General features: G+C 38.8%; 1 protein-coding gene across 10 annotated transcripts in view; it reads left to right on the top strand.

The window, feature by feature from the left end:
• The window catches only part of SCAI (suppressor of cancer cell invasion), a 43,697-nt gene that overhangs the window by 18,070 nt on the left and 6,954 nt on the right, over positions 1-18,673 (top strand). For 8 of the 10 annotated variants that reach the window (XM_080561894.1, XM_080561890.1, XM_080561893.1 and 5 more), the window contains 13 exons: positions 2,215-2,310; positions 2,941-3,027; positions 3,614-3,712; positions 5,029-5,125; positions 6,523-6,621; positions 7,393-7,545; positions 8,371-8,472; positions 9,195-9,296; positions 9,914-9,992; positions 12,064-12,163; positions 12,636-12,717; positions 17,049-17,121; positions 18,443-18,616. In XM_080561894.1, coding sequence (XP_080418020.1) covers positions 2,215-2,310; positions 2,941-3,027; positions 3,614-3,712; positions 5,029-5,125; positions 6,523-6,621; positions 7,393-7,545; positions 8,371-8,472; positions 9,195-9,296; positions 9,914-9,992; positions 12,064-12,163; positions 12,636-12,717; positions 17,049-17,121; positions 18,443-18,616 — 1,343 coding nt within the window. The remainder of the gene's footprint in view (positions 1-2,214; positions 2,311-2,940; positions 3,028-3,613; positions 3,713-5,028; positions 5,126-6,522; positions 6,622-7,392; positions 7,546-8,370; positions 8,473-9,194; positions 9,297-9,913; positions 9,993-12,063; positions 12,164-12,635; positions 12,718-17,048; positions 17,122-18,442; positions 18,617-18,673) is intronic. The other 2 variants (XM_080561887.1, XM_080561888.1) reach the window with 1 other exon arrangement.

Raw genomic sequence — 18,673 nt, 5'->3', positions numbered from 1 at the left:
AAGGCGGTTTGGAGTGGTTTTGCAGCAGTCTGGGCATCCCAGGCTTGGAGGTAGAATATTCTGCTTTTGTCTGCAAGTCTGCTGAAGACTGAGGTTTTGGATGGTGCGTGAAGCAGCCCAATGATCTGAGAGAGCATTCCCTGAAGGAATAATTCTGGAATCAAATGACAGATTATGCCATCTTGCACAAGTGATTCCAGTTCCGTGTAGGGTTGTATACCTCCTCTGAATCAGCTTCAGTATAGTTTGTAAGCAACATGCATTCAGTGAGACTGATGGGTTTTGGTCTCCTCTGTTGCATTCGTTCCAAGGCTCAAATAACTCCCAGATGAAGGCCTTCTACTAGGATTAAGAGCATGTGTATTTAAAGCTAAGATCCGTAGGACTACATCATCGTTGTGGGGTGGAGCTGGGGGGAAATACAGCTTGGAGCTTGAATGAACGTACGCAAGGAGAGTTATGTGGCTTGACTAACTTGTCTTTCTGCACTGGAGACCAGTGTGGAAAATAGAGTCTCGGGTTCCAACCTATCACTAAGTGTGAGTTAGAGGGTGACAAATGTTTCTCTGATGATGTAACCTGACCCAGTGAATGTTAGCCGTGAGCATCTGTATTGCTTGCTTGGCCTGGTGACACTTGCACAGCTGATTTATGGATGATGTTATAATAGGGTCTGTTTCTGAAACAGTGAGCAGCCTCATCCATCTAAAAAAGGAAATTTCCTTAATGGGTAGCAAGAAATATTTTCAATCTAAATGAGTCTAAGTGAACTAATTACCATTAGATTATTCTGCTTGCTCTTGGGTAGTGTGGTTTGTTTTGTTTTGTTTTGTCTTTAATTTCTTTTTCTTTTTATTATGGGTAAGAGTCCAGTTTAGCTTTCAGTGCATGTAACCAATGAAAATACTTCTCTTAGCAAGACAGTAAGATGTTTTCAATCACATGTTGAAAAATGCATGTAGGAACATGGTCATCTGTTCTTTGGGTTGACTGTAGGCCTATTTTTCTAAGGTTGTTGAGAACCTGTTAATACTGAGGAGCCTTGATAAAGGCATGTTTATGGGGTTAGCATGGATTCCTTTCTACTCCTTAGACAATGTTTTTGTGCATATCCAATCACTTGACTCTTGTGAGCTCACTCATGGGAGTACTACTTCCATCTGTTGCCATTCTGCGTGTTGGAGTAGCCACTCTGGCATTCCAGGTACATCTGGAGAGAACAGGCGCATGTGTTCAGTGTATTGTGTGTTAATAACAAATACGGTATGAATGCATCATAAATATACCATATGTTTCATAGCTGACTTGGAAGTGAATGTCTACCTGTATAACTGGTGGAAGCTGTGGGACACAACTCACCCCGGACAGTCAGCCTTTCCTAAGGGGTCTGCTGTGTCGGGATCGTTGGCCAGTCTGATTTGTAGCTGGACAGGTGCCCTCAGGTAGGGTGTTAAGGACGGGTGGGTGTTGACTGGTGATAGACACTAGAATGATTAGAATAATTCTGCTGTTCCTTGAATAAGTGATTGAATTACAGTTCACACATATGAAGGGTGAAGTATTGTCTTAGCAGGAAAATTTTACCTCAGACACTTATGGTTAAGCTGCATACCTTCAGTTTAACATGACAGCGTTGTCCTTTTTTGGATGGAATCTGTAAAACCAGGGCAATTTATGACACTGGCTCTCTGTATCCCCAAACAGTGATTACCTTTATGCAATCATTCTGAACATTTGCAAAATGCATGGGACCTTTATTAACACTGACAACTTTAATTCTTTTTTCATTTGAAAAGTGACTAGAGAATTCAGCTGGAAGTAGGAAGCCATAGTTAGGAGACAGTAGTGAAGAATTGCTTCATGCCCATGCATGCTTCTTTCTCGTATATATGAGTACACAGCCTTGTACACATGTTAAGTGAATATGCTGCCTGGCTGTTTTGGGGGTAAATGTGTTGGGGATAGTATGGTCAGATCTCGATATATGTACTTCCTACAAGCCAAACAGCATTTCCTTGGAGATTGCAGTTAGAACAGGTTTTGAAAAACTGTAGGAATCATGCTTCTTGTAGTTCTGGGTGCAGGCAGAGTTTGAAAATATTTCAAGTCAATTCTGAACAAAGCTATTCTGACACTGATTCAAATACGCTGCCATCATGCTGGGTTGACTGGAATCTACTCAGTAACTCTGTGTTTGTCGCTTGTCTGTTGCAGGGATTTACCTCAGTATGGGCAAAAGCAGTGGCAATCCTATTTCGGGCGAACGTTCGATGTTTACACCAAACTCTGGAAGTTCCAACAGCAACATCGGTAAGGGAATGTTGTAGACAGCCGTTTTCTATGGATTTAAAGGCAACTTTAATCTCTGGTATTACGGTATGCCTAGGGGCCCCAGTTAAGACTGTGATTTCACTGTTATTCAAGCATGAAGGGAGGGAACAGTCACTTCCTGGAGTGCTCACAGTCTAATGAATTAAAATGTTACAGAGTTTTCGTTTTATTTTATTTTTGAACAAAACCTTTTGCTCTACTTGAATGCATGTTGCTTTAATATATTGCCAAGGAGAAGCTGAGATGATGGCTTCTGCGGTGCAGAACCCATCTGGAATGGTGTGAAGCGCCTTGCTGCAGTGTGGGCTCCGATCTTTCACACCTTATGTTGGCTGTGTTGTTGAGTGTTCTCCTGGGAAGTGGTGACCTTTTTGTGTATTTTGTGCAACATACTTATGTCTAGCTCTTGCAAGTTTTTGCAACATAAATGGTCCTTGTTCTGGTGTGTGTATGCAGTGCTGTTGGCTCTGTGAGGGACTGCTACTGGGAATGCCACACCAGGAATGAAAGCTGAATTTGGCCCTACAATGGCTCTTTGTCTTGTCTGGTGTGATGTTCTGAGAAATTCTGGAATGCCTTTTAATCTCTCTTTTCTCTCTTGCGAAATAGACAAGTATTGGACAATCGGTATGGGTTGAAGCGGTGGCAAATTGGGGAAATTGCTTCCAAGATTGGGCAGCTCTATTACCATTATTAGTAAGTAAGCACAGAAAAGGATTCGGTAGGGAAATGCAGAGTTAGTGGCAGTTTCACGCCAGTTATCTGGATGCTCAGTCAGGAGCCTGCTGAGGTAGAAATGAATGCCAGTTGAGTTGTGATGTCTGTTTGTGAATGAGAACACACTTGGGACTGCATGGGGGTGCTGCAGAGAAAGGCACCTGTGAGCCTGATGTGATATTGCGAGAGTCACACTGATACTGCCTAAGGAGTTGTCTCCTCCCTCAGAAGTGTCTTTAAGTCTTCCATGTGTGCTACATTTGACTCTTGTGCAAAAGTGTGATTTACAAGTTTGGGAGCTTAATGTTCCTTTAAACATGAATTAACCTGTCACCTGTACATGTGGGCACAAGATAGGCAGATTTGATTGTTTTCAGAAATGGAATCCAAGCTCTGAAATCTGTATTCCCAGCATGCACAAAGAATGAGAGTCTGGCTTTCATACAATGTTACTTGAGGAGGGAGTTTTGCCATTGATGCACAAGATGGTTGAGGGGGCAGGAAGGGAGGGTCTGGCATGGATTTTCATCTGAAGCAGTGAGCTAATCTGATTCTTCCTCTACAGCTTGCGCACTTCAGAAACCAGCTATCTCAATGAAGCTTTCTCCTTCTATTCGGCAATTAGGCAGAGGTCATACTATTCCCAAGTCAACAAAGAAGACAGGTATGTCTGAATGCATGCACTCCTTTTTTTCTTTTCTTCCCCAAGGCTAGAACGATGTATGAAAGTAGCAAATAATTATGGACTGTAGGATCAAAACTGAGATGAAATCAATGTTTTTGGAGGAAGTTTCTTTCAACCCTTTTGCAGTGATTAAAAACCTCAGGATAAATAAGAGCTTTTCAGGATGACTGGAAGAATATTCTATTGTGTAGTCCTGGCTAGAAAGCTGTTAGCCCAAAGGTTTTTGTCATTTTGAGTCCTGCACAGTGGCAGTGCTAGGACCTAGTATGCTGCACCTGGGAGATAAATCAGTTGGGCTGGAGCAGAGGAACTGTTTGTTTCTAATCAGGCATTTTGAGGGAGCATCATTTGGTACTGCTGTACAACAGCCCTCTGTAACTAACTGGGACAAGGTCCAAGAGCTTAAGAAGGCATAACATCTTCCTTTGTCGGTATAGTGTCTTGAAGGTGTACTCAAAAGAGGGATGTGTTGTGGCAGTGCCAAGACTGACTGACTGCCAAGAACATAGGTATAAATAAGAATAGCTAGAAAACTCAATTGTGGATCCTGATAATATGTTCTCGAGAGTAAACCTGGGTTCCATTATCAAATTAAAGGTAAAGAAGAAATTATCTGAAGTCATCAAGATAATGCAGAAGGTTTAGTTAGGGACTTTCCTGCAAAGTATTCAAGGATCTCTGGACTTCTTTGCACTTCTGTAGTCTTGCAGATTTCTAAATGTACCTACGTGCCACAAAAAGATGAAAGTTGCTCTGCTCTGGTGTCTGTTGCTCCTATTATCTTCTCTCTTAAAAAATCTCTCAATTTCAGTCTGAGTGCTTGAGCAGTTCCAGACAAGATAGGACTGAGCAAGCATGTTTCTAGATGCTGTCAGGCAATTTTAGAAGTGGTTAAGTAATTACAGGGTATGCTGACTTGCAGGTCTCTTAAGTTGTCCCAGGTGGGTGAACTCTGAGCCAGCTGTGATAATCATCTGATGCAATGGGGTCAGATACTGCCCATGAACTGTCAAAAGGCTTAAAGACAGCTATTATAACTGATTCCCATGCCTCTTCTCATGTAAGGAGCCTGTGAGGAAAGGGGTTTTCTGGTTTTTGTATCTGTATTCAATTTAAATAAACTGAGCCAGATACCTGTTGATGTCTACACGAATTCAGTTAGAATTCCTAATTTGCAGTGTGTTTGATCTCTTTCTGATCTTAACCTCCTCCTCTCCCTTACCCTGGCTCCGTAGTTGCCTATCTATATTGTATTTCAATCTCAAATTTGACTGTGGTGTTCTTGTTGTGTTCAGGCCTGAATTAGTGGTTAAGAAGCTGCGTTACTATGCAAGGTTTATAGTGGTTTGTCTCTTGCTCAACAAAATGGATGTTGTAAAGGACCTTGTAAAGGTATGTTAAAATGATGATAAAGGTGATGGGTGGGAGGCTGCTGTTTATTAAAGGCTTTTCTCCTAATTAAGGAATCTATAATTTAGTCTATTTCATCTGAAATATGATTCATTAGATCTATGATGTTTGCTGCTGCTACAACATAGCTTTTCATTTTTTTAAATTTAATTTGATTGTGCTGTTGGATGCCACAAAAGGAAGGAATAACGTGGATTGATCTATGGAAAGATGTCAGTATGATGTGAACATTTGGCTAGAGAAAAAAATTACAAATTGATATAGTTACTGGGAATAAACTGTAAAATGCATGTTAGTAATCTGAAAGTGTGGGAATCATCCGGTAGCTCTGAGTACATCTTCATTCTTATACTTCATTTAAGACATTGCTGAAATCTTCCCCAGAAAGTCTTTATGACACTGTATTGCTGTGAAAGCCAGTATCTCCTAGATTGATATTGGGCTTATTTTTTCTTCTTTCCAAACTGCTGTCACTCTGTCCCATGTCTAGGACACATCCTGAATATATTTTGCACCTTCCAGAGACCCATCAAAATAAAACCTTGCTAAAGGATATAAATATTACTATGAAATTGGAGAGGCTGAGTCTGCATATGCCTCTGCTGTGGGAGTAAAGTACTGACTGCATATAAACTCAAGTCTTTAGGTACAATGAATAAAGTACTGACCAATGTTGATCATTGCCTTTGTGGTATATCTGACATCCAACACAATGAATATCCTCTGTGAGTCTGACATTTAATAATGACACTTAATGTTCCGATGATTTGACAGTATTGTTTGAACACCAAGTAAAATATTCTGATAGTTACAACTGAGATTGGGAGGTACCCTTTAACTACACCGAAGGAACAGTATGCTTCTCCTGACAGCATATGTTTCCCAAACCGCTCTAACAACCTTATGCAAGCAACTCCTGGCATTGACAGTTTTGTGTAGGTTGCATTACTGTCTTTTTGTCTAAGCTTACTTGAACTAGCAGTAGCAGCTAAAAAAGCCATACCATTCACTTTCTCAATGTATTTAAAATTGCTTGTAAGCTTAAATCTGAGTCCTCTGTGTCCGTAGATTCAGGTAATAACCAGTGACGTAGCTGTATGTGAGTGTGATAGTTACACTTAACTCCAGATATTCTTTGCATTGGGACCTGATGAAAAGACACTTTTCATTGCCAAAGCTCAGTGCAACATTGGCATTCTGTCTCTTGAAAGAGCACGCTTTGGCTAGCATGTTAGTCACAAGCGTGCTACATATGTTCTCAAGTAAAATGATTTTTTTTTTCCTTCTTAAAGGCCAGCACAGCTAACCAAATTGTAAAGTTACTGACTGTTAAGTTCTCAGTTTAAGAAGTAACTGTGTCTTTGAACTTTTTACATCAGGAGCTGTCAGATGAAATTGAAGACTACACTCATCGTTTTAATACTGAAGATCAGGTGGAGTGGAACCTGGTTCTTCAGGAAGTGGCAGCTTTTATTGAGGTGAGAATAGCGGTCTCTCTTAGTTGTCAGTTGTTGACTGTTTTTTTTTGCTGGCGTTTCGACTGTTTTAAAGTGTACTTTGTTGGAGTACTGGCCTTTTACACAGGCAACACATAAACCGTTGGAAAATACAATGTAATCATGGCAGTTAACTGATAGTGTCTCGTAGCAAAGTTGTAATGTGACCAACTTCTGAAGTTTGTTAAAATAAATGTATTTATTCTATCAAACAAGACAGTGTTCTACTTTCTTCTTTTTGTACAAGACGTCATTGTGTAGCATGATTATGTATTTAAATATTGCCAGAATAGATGGCAGCATTATCTTTGATTGACTCATCGCCCTTCCTAGTTCCTTCTAGGAAGGGAAGAAGCAGTAAAATAGTGCACGATTTTTCTGTATTCTAGGAATGTGTAGTTTGTTCTGCATCAATTTGTCCGGTTGTTGATGACATTCGGTTCCTCAGGTGTAGAAAAGCTATAGTATAGGAAGTGGAGTTCGTGTTGTTTGAGGGAATACATTTTTTCTATCTGCTGTACCTTCAAATACTTGTACCATGTATTTGCTTGAAGTCTCTAAAAGCTGTTTCCTTGCCAAGCGCTAAGGCATTGCTGTGTGGTTTGCATGCAAACATCTGCATGGCAAATTAATTTTAAAAATCTGCCTCGGTTATGAAAGGTTTGTTGTAAGTGGCGAGACCTTCGATCTTCTCTCTAACTGTAAATCTGTACATTCCGTTGAATTCCTTATTTATTCTGGTTGTCTTTTTAGGCAGACCCTGTAATGGTTTTAAATGATGACAACACCATTGTAATCACCTCCAACAGGCTTTCTGAAACCGGAGCTCCATTGCTAGAGCAGGGAATGATAGTGGGACAGCTTGCTCTTGCAGATGCACTGATTATTGGGAACTGCAACAACCAGGTAAAAGAGATTGAACTCCAAAGATACAAGCCCAAGGCCTCACAAAGTCCTTCCTCCTGTGACATCCCTTTGGATCATACAGTAGAAACTAGAGATTGCAATAAAGTGATCACTGAAATATTTTGGAAGTGATGTTTGCAGTGGCAGCAAACATAAGAGGTTCTCAGAAATAAGAGACAGGTTTTTTTAGATATTACACCTGTGGTACTCACCTCATATTGCTTATTATTCATCATGTCAATAAGTAGATACAAATGATTTTTCATATAACAGATCAGTCTTAGTAATGTTCAAGCACGAAGGGCCTGTAGGCTGTCTATAAAAATCTTGACTCGGGCTTTCATATGATATACCCCAGCTTGTTGCAACTTCAGTTGCAACAGGAAGGGATTTTCACAAGATATTCAAGGTCTTGTGTTTTACACGATGATGATAATGAAGTTGTGCAAACGTCATGACTTTTCTCTGAGCTCTTTTTTCAGGTAAGCAAGTTGTATCTAAAGTACAGTTTGTGTATCTTCCAGATTTTGTCTAGATTCACAGTACATAGCAGGTTCCAGCACTTGATTTGTAAACACCTCAGAAAAGTCTAACTTGTGAAGTAGAGTCTGCATGACAGTGAACTGGACTAGAGGATCTTTAATAAATAGACTTTGTCCTCTGTGAGCTCTTCTAAGATGTTAATGGGTCTTTAGAGATTCAAAGATGATACTGACAGAAAACAGTCTGTCTGGGATGCAGTTGAAGCTGTTATCTGGGTAATTCTAAAGAAAGAGACTGTTTAATTTGTGTCTGGCAGAGTAAACCATTTCACTCTTTTTGCAGGTCAAGTTCAGTGAATTAACAATTGATATGTTTCGAATGCTACAAGCACTTGAAAGGGAACCAATGAATTTAGCTTCACAGATGAACAAACCTGGAATGCAAGTGAGTTGTATTTCAGTGACAAATCTGACAACAGATCTTAAATAGATTTAAAAGAAAAAAAGGGTGTAATATTTCTGTACTGTCCCTGTGCAGAGGTTATGCAGGTTATGAAGGGTAGTTCAAACCTCTGGAATTTGACCCAAGTAATCAATTTTTGTTGTTGTTTTCTTGGGGAAACCTTCACTGGTGGGTAAAGTATCTGAAGTGAATATTTGGGCATCATTTCACAAAAGGTTTACACTGGTATAGTTTGAGTACTTCTGAAGGTGTGTAATGGCTATCCTTGTCCATGTACACTCACCCATTGTTTTGTTTTCTCTCTAGCAGTCATGCAGCCACACAAGTTCATCAGCTTGCTAATTCATAGGAAGTTTAAATGTCCCTTCCAGAGAAAGCACAAAAATTATTTATCTGTAGGCAGAATTAAACAGCTAGATTTTAATTTATTCAGGGGACATGGGGAGTGTTTTTTTTTCCATTCTTCTCATGGGTTATGCTTTAGAGAATAAGAAAGATGTAGATAAAATGAGGGATAATGTAAAGTTCTGGTGCAAGTACTGTGCATCATACTTTACTATGTAGTAGGAAATGCTGCACAGACAGAGCATTTGTATGAAAAATACGTTGAAGATGAGCATTCTAATAAATATAAATTTAGAGGCTTATGAAGCTGCTTCGTAAATTTAAAGTTGTTGTTGGTTTTTTTTTTTTTTTTTCAACAGGAGTCAACAGAGAAACCAGCCAGGCGGGAAAACCCCCATAAATATCTACTTTATAAACCAACTTTCAGCCAGCTGTATACATTTTTAGCAGCATCATTTAAGGTTTGTGAAAGTGGTCACTTCTGGCTGCCTGCATGCTCAGCCTTTTGCAGAAATTAAAAGTTTCTGCTTCCTCATGTGGCTGGCCCAGTCTGTAGACAGGTGGAAAATAGATTTCTTTTACAGGTCTATACAGGAACCTGGATGTGTTGTGCTTGTTATCCAGCTGAGAAGTTGAAAGGGTCAGGGGGAAGAGGCAGATGTTGCAGACCCTGGGATATTTGGAAACAAAGAATTTCCCTTAGGATCTTGAATTATTTGGGAGTTAGTCTGCATGGATCTTTTGGTTTCCATTCTGTATCTTGAGAATCCGAAAATCCTTTCATTTTTTTTTTTTAATTGCTGCTTGAACCTCTAATGTCAGCTTAAATGTCAATATGGAAAAAAAAAAAAGTGTTAATGTATCTCCAGTTTACATTTTTGTCTATGTACTCACCTATTTGAAGGGGTGTATGTAGTGGGGCGAGGTATATACACCTAAGAATAATAGAGTGAAGGGAAGCTAGAAGCAGAAGTAGCACAATCTTAAATGATGACATTTTTACTAAGGTGATGGTAGTGTATTATAATAAATTTATACATTTTCTCCCTTGCTACTCTTCTCTCTATTTGAATTTCAGGAGCTGCCTGCAAACAGTGTACTGCTGATTTACTTGTCTGCCACGGGCGTGTTCCCATCAGGTCGTTCGGATAGTGAAGGTACAATAAAGGAATGCTCCCTGTCATGAACAGGGCTTGAATTCTCTATGTGTTCCAGGACAAGTGGCCAAGAAAGATGTCACAAAGCTCCTTTTAAAAGACAAGTCAATTTTATTCTCCTGTCTACTTAGTCAGATAGTCTTTTCTTTGCACAAACAGTAGTTAATTCCATGTATTTTAATTAGTGTTCATTAACCTGAGACCTTTTCAGGGGACATAGACAGTTTTTGATGCATCTGAAGTATTAAAAGCTTCACCAGTTTTGAAGACTACATGTCTCTATTGATGCATCCGTGCAAAGTTAATAAAATGGCTAAATGGCACTTTGTGATTCTTTCAAATCTCCAGTACCATGAGAACATATGGTCAGGAAACGGGTGGTAAAAGGGCTGAAGCATCTGCAGGGATTGTTCTATTTGCGTGTTTGTTCATGTGACAATTCAAGCCCTTCTCATGATTTTTTGACAATTCCCGTCACCTCATCCTCCTATTCTTTGCAATCTAGCAGAATATTTGGATGCAGCTGCAGTCTAAAAGTTGAAAACTGGTTGGCTGAAGCAAACACAGTCAAAAGATCTGTTTATATAATTGAAGGAAAAAAAATGTTTTTAACATCCTAAATATTGTACACGCCTCATCTGTTTGAGACTTGCATTCCTTTATAAGATGCATGCCTTGTCCATTCTCATGCATGACTTTTGAGCTCCCAAAATGTTAAAGGAAAAAAAATCTCTGTCAACATCCGATTGTGGCAGTGATTTTTTTTAAATGCTTTTAACATTTTATTTTTTGCTATGACTTGGTGGTGGCTTCTAACTGAACTGTGTTCTTAACAGTATTACGTTCACTTCACTGCATGTATTATTTCAGCTTAGTACTTTACCATAGAGCCATCAAGGCTCCTTTTTCTGTAAATCTGCACAGTCAGACTTTAGTTTTTATTAAATGAATCTCATTACAACTGCATTTTTTTAATAAGGTAGTGTAGTCTGCAAAGACCAAAAAGTTCTACCTTATTAAAAGGAAGAGCAGCTGCAAGCTGCTCTGTTGATTGCCTGTAAGCAGTTTGACAGATCACATTAAACATTTGTAACAGTACTAAATTAATGTATGTTCTGCTCCTAATTTTCTATTCCCAAAGCTTCCCTTAAAATGCAAGGGTGTCTGACATACCCAAGCCTGAAAAAAATGCATTTGGTGGCCAAATACTAGTCTTTCAACTCTGCAAATACATAACAGAATTAGGAAAACCTAATACTGTCTTTTACTAATGTTAATGATGCTTCATAACTGTATCAATGGCAGAAATATTTCTTGGTATTTCTAGTGCTTTTTTTTTGTAGGGTTTGGTATTTTTATTACTTTCATCTTTGCACTAAATCAAACAGATAGGCAGGTGCTCAGCTGTATAAGATTAGTGGAATCTTTCTTTAGGGTGCAGTAGGAGCACATGTCCAGGGTGCGTGCATTTAAAAACTGTGAATTCTTTATTTGAAATCTTAAAAATAAATCTTCTCTGCAGATTTGAAACCCAGTTAAAATGTTTTTTCCTTTCTAGAAGTATTAAAAGCATATTCATTCTTTGAGCTTTTTCCTTTCCCCTTTGCAGACTTCTTACTGCAGATATTATATCCATTCTGAGAGGCAAAAGAGTTTTTGACTGATTTAGCATTAGTTTTTGGTCACATTCTGATTCTAGAATATACTGGCTTACATAGTAATTTAACAGAGGTATTGATTTTCCTGTATGAAACATGTAATGGGTTTTAAACTTTTTGCTATGTAGTATAATGAGAGACAGTATTTGGATCTTTTGTGCTATATTTGTGGATAAATAGCAAGTTAGAAATTACAAAGTTGCGTTGTTTTCTTCTATATGATAGATGCTGAAACTACTAAAACTGCATACAATTGAGCTAGTAAAGTCTCTACAGCTACAGTAGTTCAGATTCACTTAGTTCTCTGGGATTTTTGGTTGCTTCTTTCCTTTCATATATTCATTAAGTCCATAACAGAGCTGAGTTACCTCTGCTAATTTTAACTTTTTTTTTTTTTTTTTTGCCATGTGTAGGTCCATATGATTTTGGTGGTGTTCTGACAAATAGTAACCGGGATGTTATCAATGGAGATGCTATCCACAAGCGAAACCAATCTTACAAGGAGATGCACTGGTAAGTCTCATGAATGTGACAACTGAGAAGAATTTGTTTTTAGTAGAGAAAAATACATCAAAGCCTCTTGAATTCAAACTCATCATTGTAGAACATCATAAATGTAGATTGGCTTGAATTTCAAGAATTATAAATGAATATGCAATTCTGAATGATGATTTAAGCACTGAAAAGTATTACTGTGACTTAAGGTAAGTTCTTTATTATTGGAAAATTTCAGGTAATGGATGATAAGTTTGCAAGAAGATAAACATCTCTTCTTGGGAAGGTGCTAATAACAAGTCTGGTATATTACAGAGAATACCAAATTAATTCTGCAGTTAATTTCTCAGGATGCGCCTGAAGACCGGGGCAAGAGGAATCTGCTTTCTTTTTATCTGGACGTGGGCAGCTGTGTATCTGAGAAACTTCTGCACTGTCACAGCTTTGTAGTGATTCTAGTGCTCTGTGAAGCATCTCTTTCTCTTTTCAGTCTTCACCCTGGAGATCTCTACCCTTTCACAAGAAAGCCTCTCTTTATCATTGTGGATTCATCAAATAGCGTCGCCTATAAGGTAAGGCTCTTGAAGGCAGCTACTTACATGGTAGGATACAGTGTCAACCCCTAGTTAGCTTACACTTTTAATGGGCTATTTTTTTAAACACTTTGTATTCAGTCTTTCTTTTCTTTTGAGGTTGTGCATGCTAGTCAGGATCTGATCCTATGAATAGGAACAAGAAGGAGAACCACATGAACAGCCGCTCATTGGAAAGTAATAAATCCTCCTGGAGGGAAAAAAGGTTCAAGATTTCCAAGATCTCTGGTGGGAGGTTTATTTTTGTTATATACCAAAGACAAATCTTGGTGCGTGTGCATGGGGGAGGGAGCTAACTAATCTGCTTTTTCTTTTTCCAGTCGTCCAGCACTCAGTTGCTTTTAACCAACAGAAACGAGTCAAAGCATTGAGCCTGATCTTTTAAAACACGGGGTGTCTGTGTCTGAAAAGTGTCTCAACCAAGGAAATAACAAGACTCAAATTAGCATCCAGTGTTACTGTAGAGTGGTATATGCTTGGACAATGAGTCTCCTTCTAGGGGGCTATCGACTTAAAGTAGAATTACTCCATGCCAAATCACCTTTGGGAATCTGCAGTTCGGGTAATAAAGAAGCAGGCATTTTCAATCTCAGTTGCCAGTTGCATCTGGATAGCATTATGACAATTATTTAATTCCTGAATGGGATATTAAGAATATGCTGTATCTGGGGAAAGTGCCACTTCCTTATGTCTTCCTTTTTTATAGCTCCATTATTTGCAGTGAGAAAAGTGAACATTCACAGCTGCTTTTCTGAAGAGGAATAGGGACGTCTAGTGGCCAGATGAACTCGTTCTTTGTTCAGTATCCATAGTCTGTGTCATTTGTTTTAAAGGCATGTGTTGGCTAACGAGTTACTAAATTAGTGATCAGTATAATTCAGAGTCGTCCAGTATTGTATCATAGAATTTTTACCCAATAGTTTTAAAAATGATCTGGCCCTCTCTGTAGGTTTTTCTGCTTGTTGTATTGTAATGCATTTCAAAGGGCTTTTTAACCACTATTGCATTTAACTTCGCTGCACTAGATATCAACACAAATCTGCTTTTTGTTAAATTCCCTTCTCTATTTTAGAATGGTTTCCTTGTCTTTCAGAGAAAATGAGGATTTGGTAGGGATTTATTTTCCTTTGCTCTTTCTTGACATTGATTCTGGTATAACAACAGGGGAGTTTGGGTTTGTTTCAGGGGAAAAAGAGCAGCTTGGGTATGGACTTCTTTCTCCCCCTTTCTACTAGATTTGCTGAAAGTGGTCAAGTGGATCATCTCTGGAAGAGAGAGTAAGGGATTTCTGGAGATCCTTAGTTCCAGTACAGCTCTAGACATAGCTGGTTTCTGTGGATAGCTTAGAGCAAAGGGTCTTTTTGGGGTCATGGATTCCCACATGCAGATTTGTACCTGTTTTGAGTATAACTGCCAAGGTTTTTTTCAGTAGAATTCACTTTTTGTACTAAATTTTAAGTTGATAATTGAATTATCTTCAGATTGCAGGGGTTTTTTTTGGTGTTTTTGGTTTTTTTTGTGGGCACACAGTGTGTAAAAACGTAAGTCTCCAATTTTTTTACCTTGTTCTGCAGTGAACTGACCATCAGTGGTGTAAAATACCCCAGTGCTCTGTCTGTTAAGCACACAGAACAGCTGGTGTAAGAGAGGTCCTGTAGTTCCTGCCTTTATTAAGGAGCACAGAAATGCGAATGGTGTGGGTATAATTGTGAGGAATCTAAGAACAGAATGAAAAAAAAAAAAAAAGCATGGTCCTCTATTTAAAATATATATATATATATATTTATCATTTAAGAACTTGCACTCACCTTCACAGTCGATTGCAATTGCACCTAGGCAGGTGAGTATGTGGGAATGGGTATAGGGTTTTTGTTTTGTTTTCAACTGAAAGTCAGTGACAGAGTTCTTGATCTCAGTACTTCCTAGCCTTTGTAAATTCCCGTCTGTTGTTCTGCATGTGTTTACATGCTTGGTTTCACATAGCCAGAATATACCCATAGTGTTGTCCTGCAAATACCCTCTGGGTGTGTTACGAGATGCTTTGTAGACTCAAGCACTGGCACAAACAAAGAGGTTCTGTGCAATTGTGTGAAAAGTTGAAGTCAGTGTACTGACTTTTTTTCCACATGGCTGCTCTGATCTTTTCTGATAGGACAGCAGCTATCCTGACATTTAAATGTCACTGCTAGCAATACCGGCAGTATCAGCAACTGCTCGCACATCTTTTTCTAAACCCATTTCTGATCTTCCGCGCGCATTCTCATTCTCACTGTCTTTCTTGAAGGTTTAAATGGTGATGACTGAGAGTCAGTCTTGCCAGGAAGTGATTCGCCAGTTTGCCAAATCAGCGGCACTCACTTGAATAGCTTCCTCCCCTATATATTTAGCTGAAAGTGGAAGAGAACTGCAAATCAAGCATATCTACGTAAAGCTTTGAATGTTTTTTTAAACCTCCATTTAAATATAGATGGCCGTGCTTTTGAAGGTTACCACTGTGTTTGTGGATGAAATAATATTTTAAATTCAGTATGTTCTTGTAGCTGTGGTTGTCTAAGATTATGATCAAATCCAAAGGCTTAAAGAGTACTGCTCCAGCCAGTAAGAATGCAAAGTCTTTGTTGGTGATGTGATATAATACTCAGTAAAACTTACTTGTGAAATGATCTTTTTGGTGTTGACAGGTAGCTCTTTTTTGGAAAGAGATGTTTGTGAGATGTGAAATGTATTTTTAAAAGCCGCAGTGCTTCTTTTGGAAAACTTGAATACTGAAGTCAAAAAAGAGTCAATTTTGAACCAAAAAAAACACCTTTTTTGAGTTGTCCGTGCACTGAAGGGTAGGTTGTTCCTTACCCAGAACTGCTGTTAACATCTACCCTACAGGGCTGTTTCTTTCCTGTTTACGTTGTGGTCCTACTCTCTAAATCATGGCTGTAACCTGCTCCTTTTCCTCTGTTGCATGTGTGCACACAACTCTTTTCTGTTGAAGTCAGGGGCTAAGGTGGTGGAGAGTGAATCCTGGCATTTGCTTGGGCTGTGGTTAGGCAGTTGTGTCCGGGCAAGACCTGGAACAGGTACCTGGGAGCTTGAGAGTCTTATTCTCCTGGATCTACAGTTTAGATGTAGCGACTGGATATAAGCAATCATCTTCCAGAGAGTTGTGAGTTAGGGTAAACCAAGTAGTTTCTCCTCTTTGTAGGATGTAGTTGTTTTGTTGACTTAGCCTCTTATGGGACATTTAGAGTCCAAAATGTTCTCAGATGTTGTCAATGAATAATAGCCTTTTTGAGATATATGAATGACCCTTGGTTTTGCTGTAGGCAGCATTTAATAGCATTGTTATTTTTACTGAGGGAGTGTATGGGAAATCTACTTTGGTCTCTAGCTGCATGATACAAGATTGAATTCAACATGTGAATCTGTTCATGAATCCTAAGCATGTATGTTGCTTGAGAATGTGTGACCTGCCAGTGCCTATTCAGTTCAAACTGGCAATGTTGAGTGACTCCTCCTGGAGTTTTAAACTCCTTCTTCAGTTTTAAGAAAGCTGTTGTTGACAAGAGATATGAGAGGTGATGCAGGGAGGTTGTTTAAATGAAAAATGTTTTTTTTTTTCCTTAGTAATCATTATTACCAATGAACATACTTCGTAGATACATAGTAGGACTATTACCAGGTAACTGTTGGTGAAACTAGACACGCTTCTTTTGAGGTTTCTGGAGAAATTTATGTGCCACAGGACACTTGTGCAATATTTAAGGTGCTGGTCCAGGAAATGGTTATTTTACAATACGACTTCAGTATAGCAGATGTTAAGGTCATGACCCACTTGTTTTAAAGCAAATGTATTTTAAAACTTTTCTCCATTGATCTCTTCTGTTTCATCAGAAAGAAAAGTGTAAAGAAATCACTTTGACTGGATAGTTCAGTTGGTATTGAGGAAAGACAGTAGATCTGTTTTGACCTGAAAACCATTGGCTTTCATTTTTATTGCAGAAGGTGGTTGGGTTTTTGTTTGTTTATTTTTTCAAGTAATATGTTACTACTGAAAGCCGTATTTCTATGAAATCGGTGTCTGCTATCGATAACAGTGAAAGGAGAGAATTAAACATCCTTAAATATGTAATGGGTTATATTCCTTCTGTGCTGTGTTCTAGGAGTAAGTCAATTTGTCAGCCTTACTGTCAATGTTTAACTGTGTGACAGGTGTTAGCGCGTTCTCTGTCATGAATAGTCTTTGTACCCTTAACCTGTTAAATATTCAAAAGCAAGCAGACTGACAATCAATACTTCAAAATTCTTATCTGTTACAGAATTTCACAAACTTATTTGGACAACCATTGGTGTGCTTGCTTTCTCCAACAGCATATCCAAAAGCATTACAAGGTATGTGTAGTACATTGCATTTCCTAACAAGTTACGGTTGCGTCATTTGTCCATCTCAAACATATGTAGTGTAGATTCTTCAGGAAAAGATATCTTTTTATCATTATGTATTCCCTAAATCAGGTTAACATTCTTAAAGTAGTATGATAGAATTGACATAAAGTTTATGGCAAATAACTTACTCTAACAACAGACAGCTTCAATAAGTGCTAAAAGGCAAAGTTGCTCCTACACGAAGACTCGGAATATTGCCTGCTCAGTGTTGGGATTCTAATTATTGTATTACTGTTTATTTATCATTGTTATTAGTAGTACTTCGGGTAGTTTTACTAGTACCAGAAAGTCAGCAGAGTCAGTTAAGTTATCAGCTTTTAAATACTATATGTAGAGCAAAAGCTTCTCAGAGCTGGTTCTGATTTTGGAGGGTAAGTTTAGGAAAGCTTGGATTTGTATGGCCTGAGAAGGTGGGTTTGTAGTAGGAACGGGCAACAAAACATTATAATCTTTGTCACAAAGACAGGTACGAAGATCTAGCTCAAGCCACGTAGAGAGGTGTTAAGCAAGTATCATGATCAAATGTACGAGAAATAGAAGCTTCTCATTTCTTTTAGAACTAGTCCTGTTACTTAGCTGAAACTTGAGTAGAAAGTAAATACTGTAATGATGAATCCCGTTTAAACAAACTCTGAAAAACAGAGCTTAATTCTTTTTCAAATACCAGATGCTTATATGGTGTTCACTGACCAGTCAGGAACGTCTTGCAGCAGTCCTGCAGATGTGGCACACTGCACTAGAGCGCCATGCAGAGACTTCTTAGCTTATTGAGCTGAAGCTTGGACCCCTGCATATTATGTTGAGCTGCATGAAATAAATGGACTTTAAGATATTGCGATGCCCAATAAAAGCGCAACTGTGTAGACTTTTGAGATGTTGTATAGGTTCAGCTGTCTGGTTCTGGGAGTGGAATAGGAATGTCCATGTTTAACTAAATTCCTCTCAGGGTTTATAATCAGTATCTTCTATCAGTTGTTTACAACTTCTGTGTTCAAGTTGAGTGCACAAAATGATGACACAGACTTCCTACAGTTCATGGGAGAATCTCATTTTTCTTGGTGTTAATGCACATCTCCAGTGAGGCTTTATTGCTAGTTTTGTGCATCACCTTGAGAACAGATCTTCCACAAAAGCAGAATATACGTAGCTAACACAAACGAGTAGTTCTGCTGTTAGAGAATTTAGCGGGTGAGTGACTCCATTCTGTGGCAGGGACCTCTTTTCTGTTTCATGTGCCAAATGTATCTCTTTGTCTATTGATTTTTAGATCAGTCTCAGCGGGGTAGCCTCTTCACACTCTTTCTGAACAATCCTTTAATGGCATTCCTATTTGTCTCTGGATTATCAAGCATGCGCAGAGGTTTGTGGGAGAAGTGTCAAGACTACCTTAGAAAAATCAATCGAGATATTGCCCAGCTGCTGACCCACTCCCGCTCCATAGGTATGTGCCTACAGATGTACAACTAAGACTTACTCTGCTGCTTGAGGAGATGCTGGT

This window comes from Anser brachyrhynchus (genome assembly GCF_964034855.1).
Source record: "Anser brachyrhynchus genome assembly, chromosome: 19".
Lineage (NCBI taxonomy): Eukaryota > Metazoa > Chordata > Aves > Anseriformes > Anatidae > Anser > Anser brachyrhynchus.
Note: the sequence above shows the minus strand (reverse complement) of the source record. Positions and strands in the feature narration are given on the sequence as shown.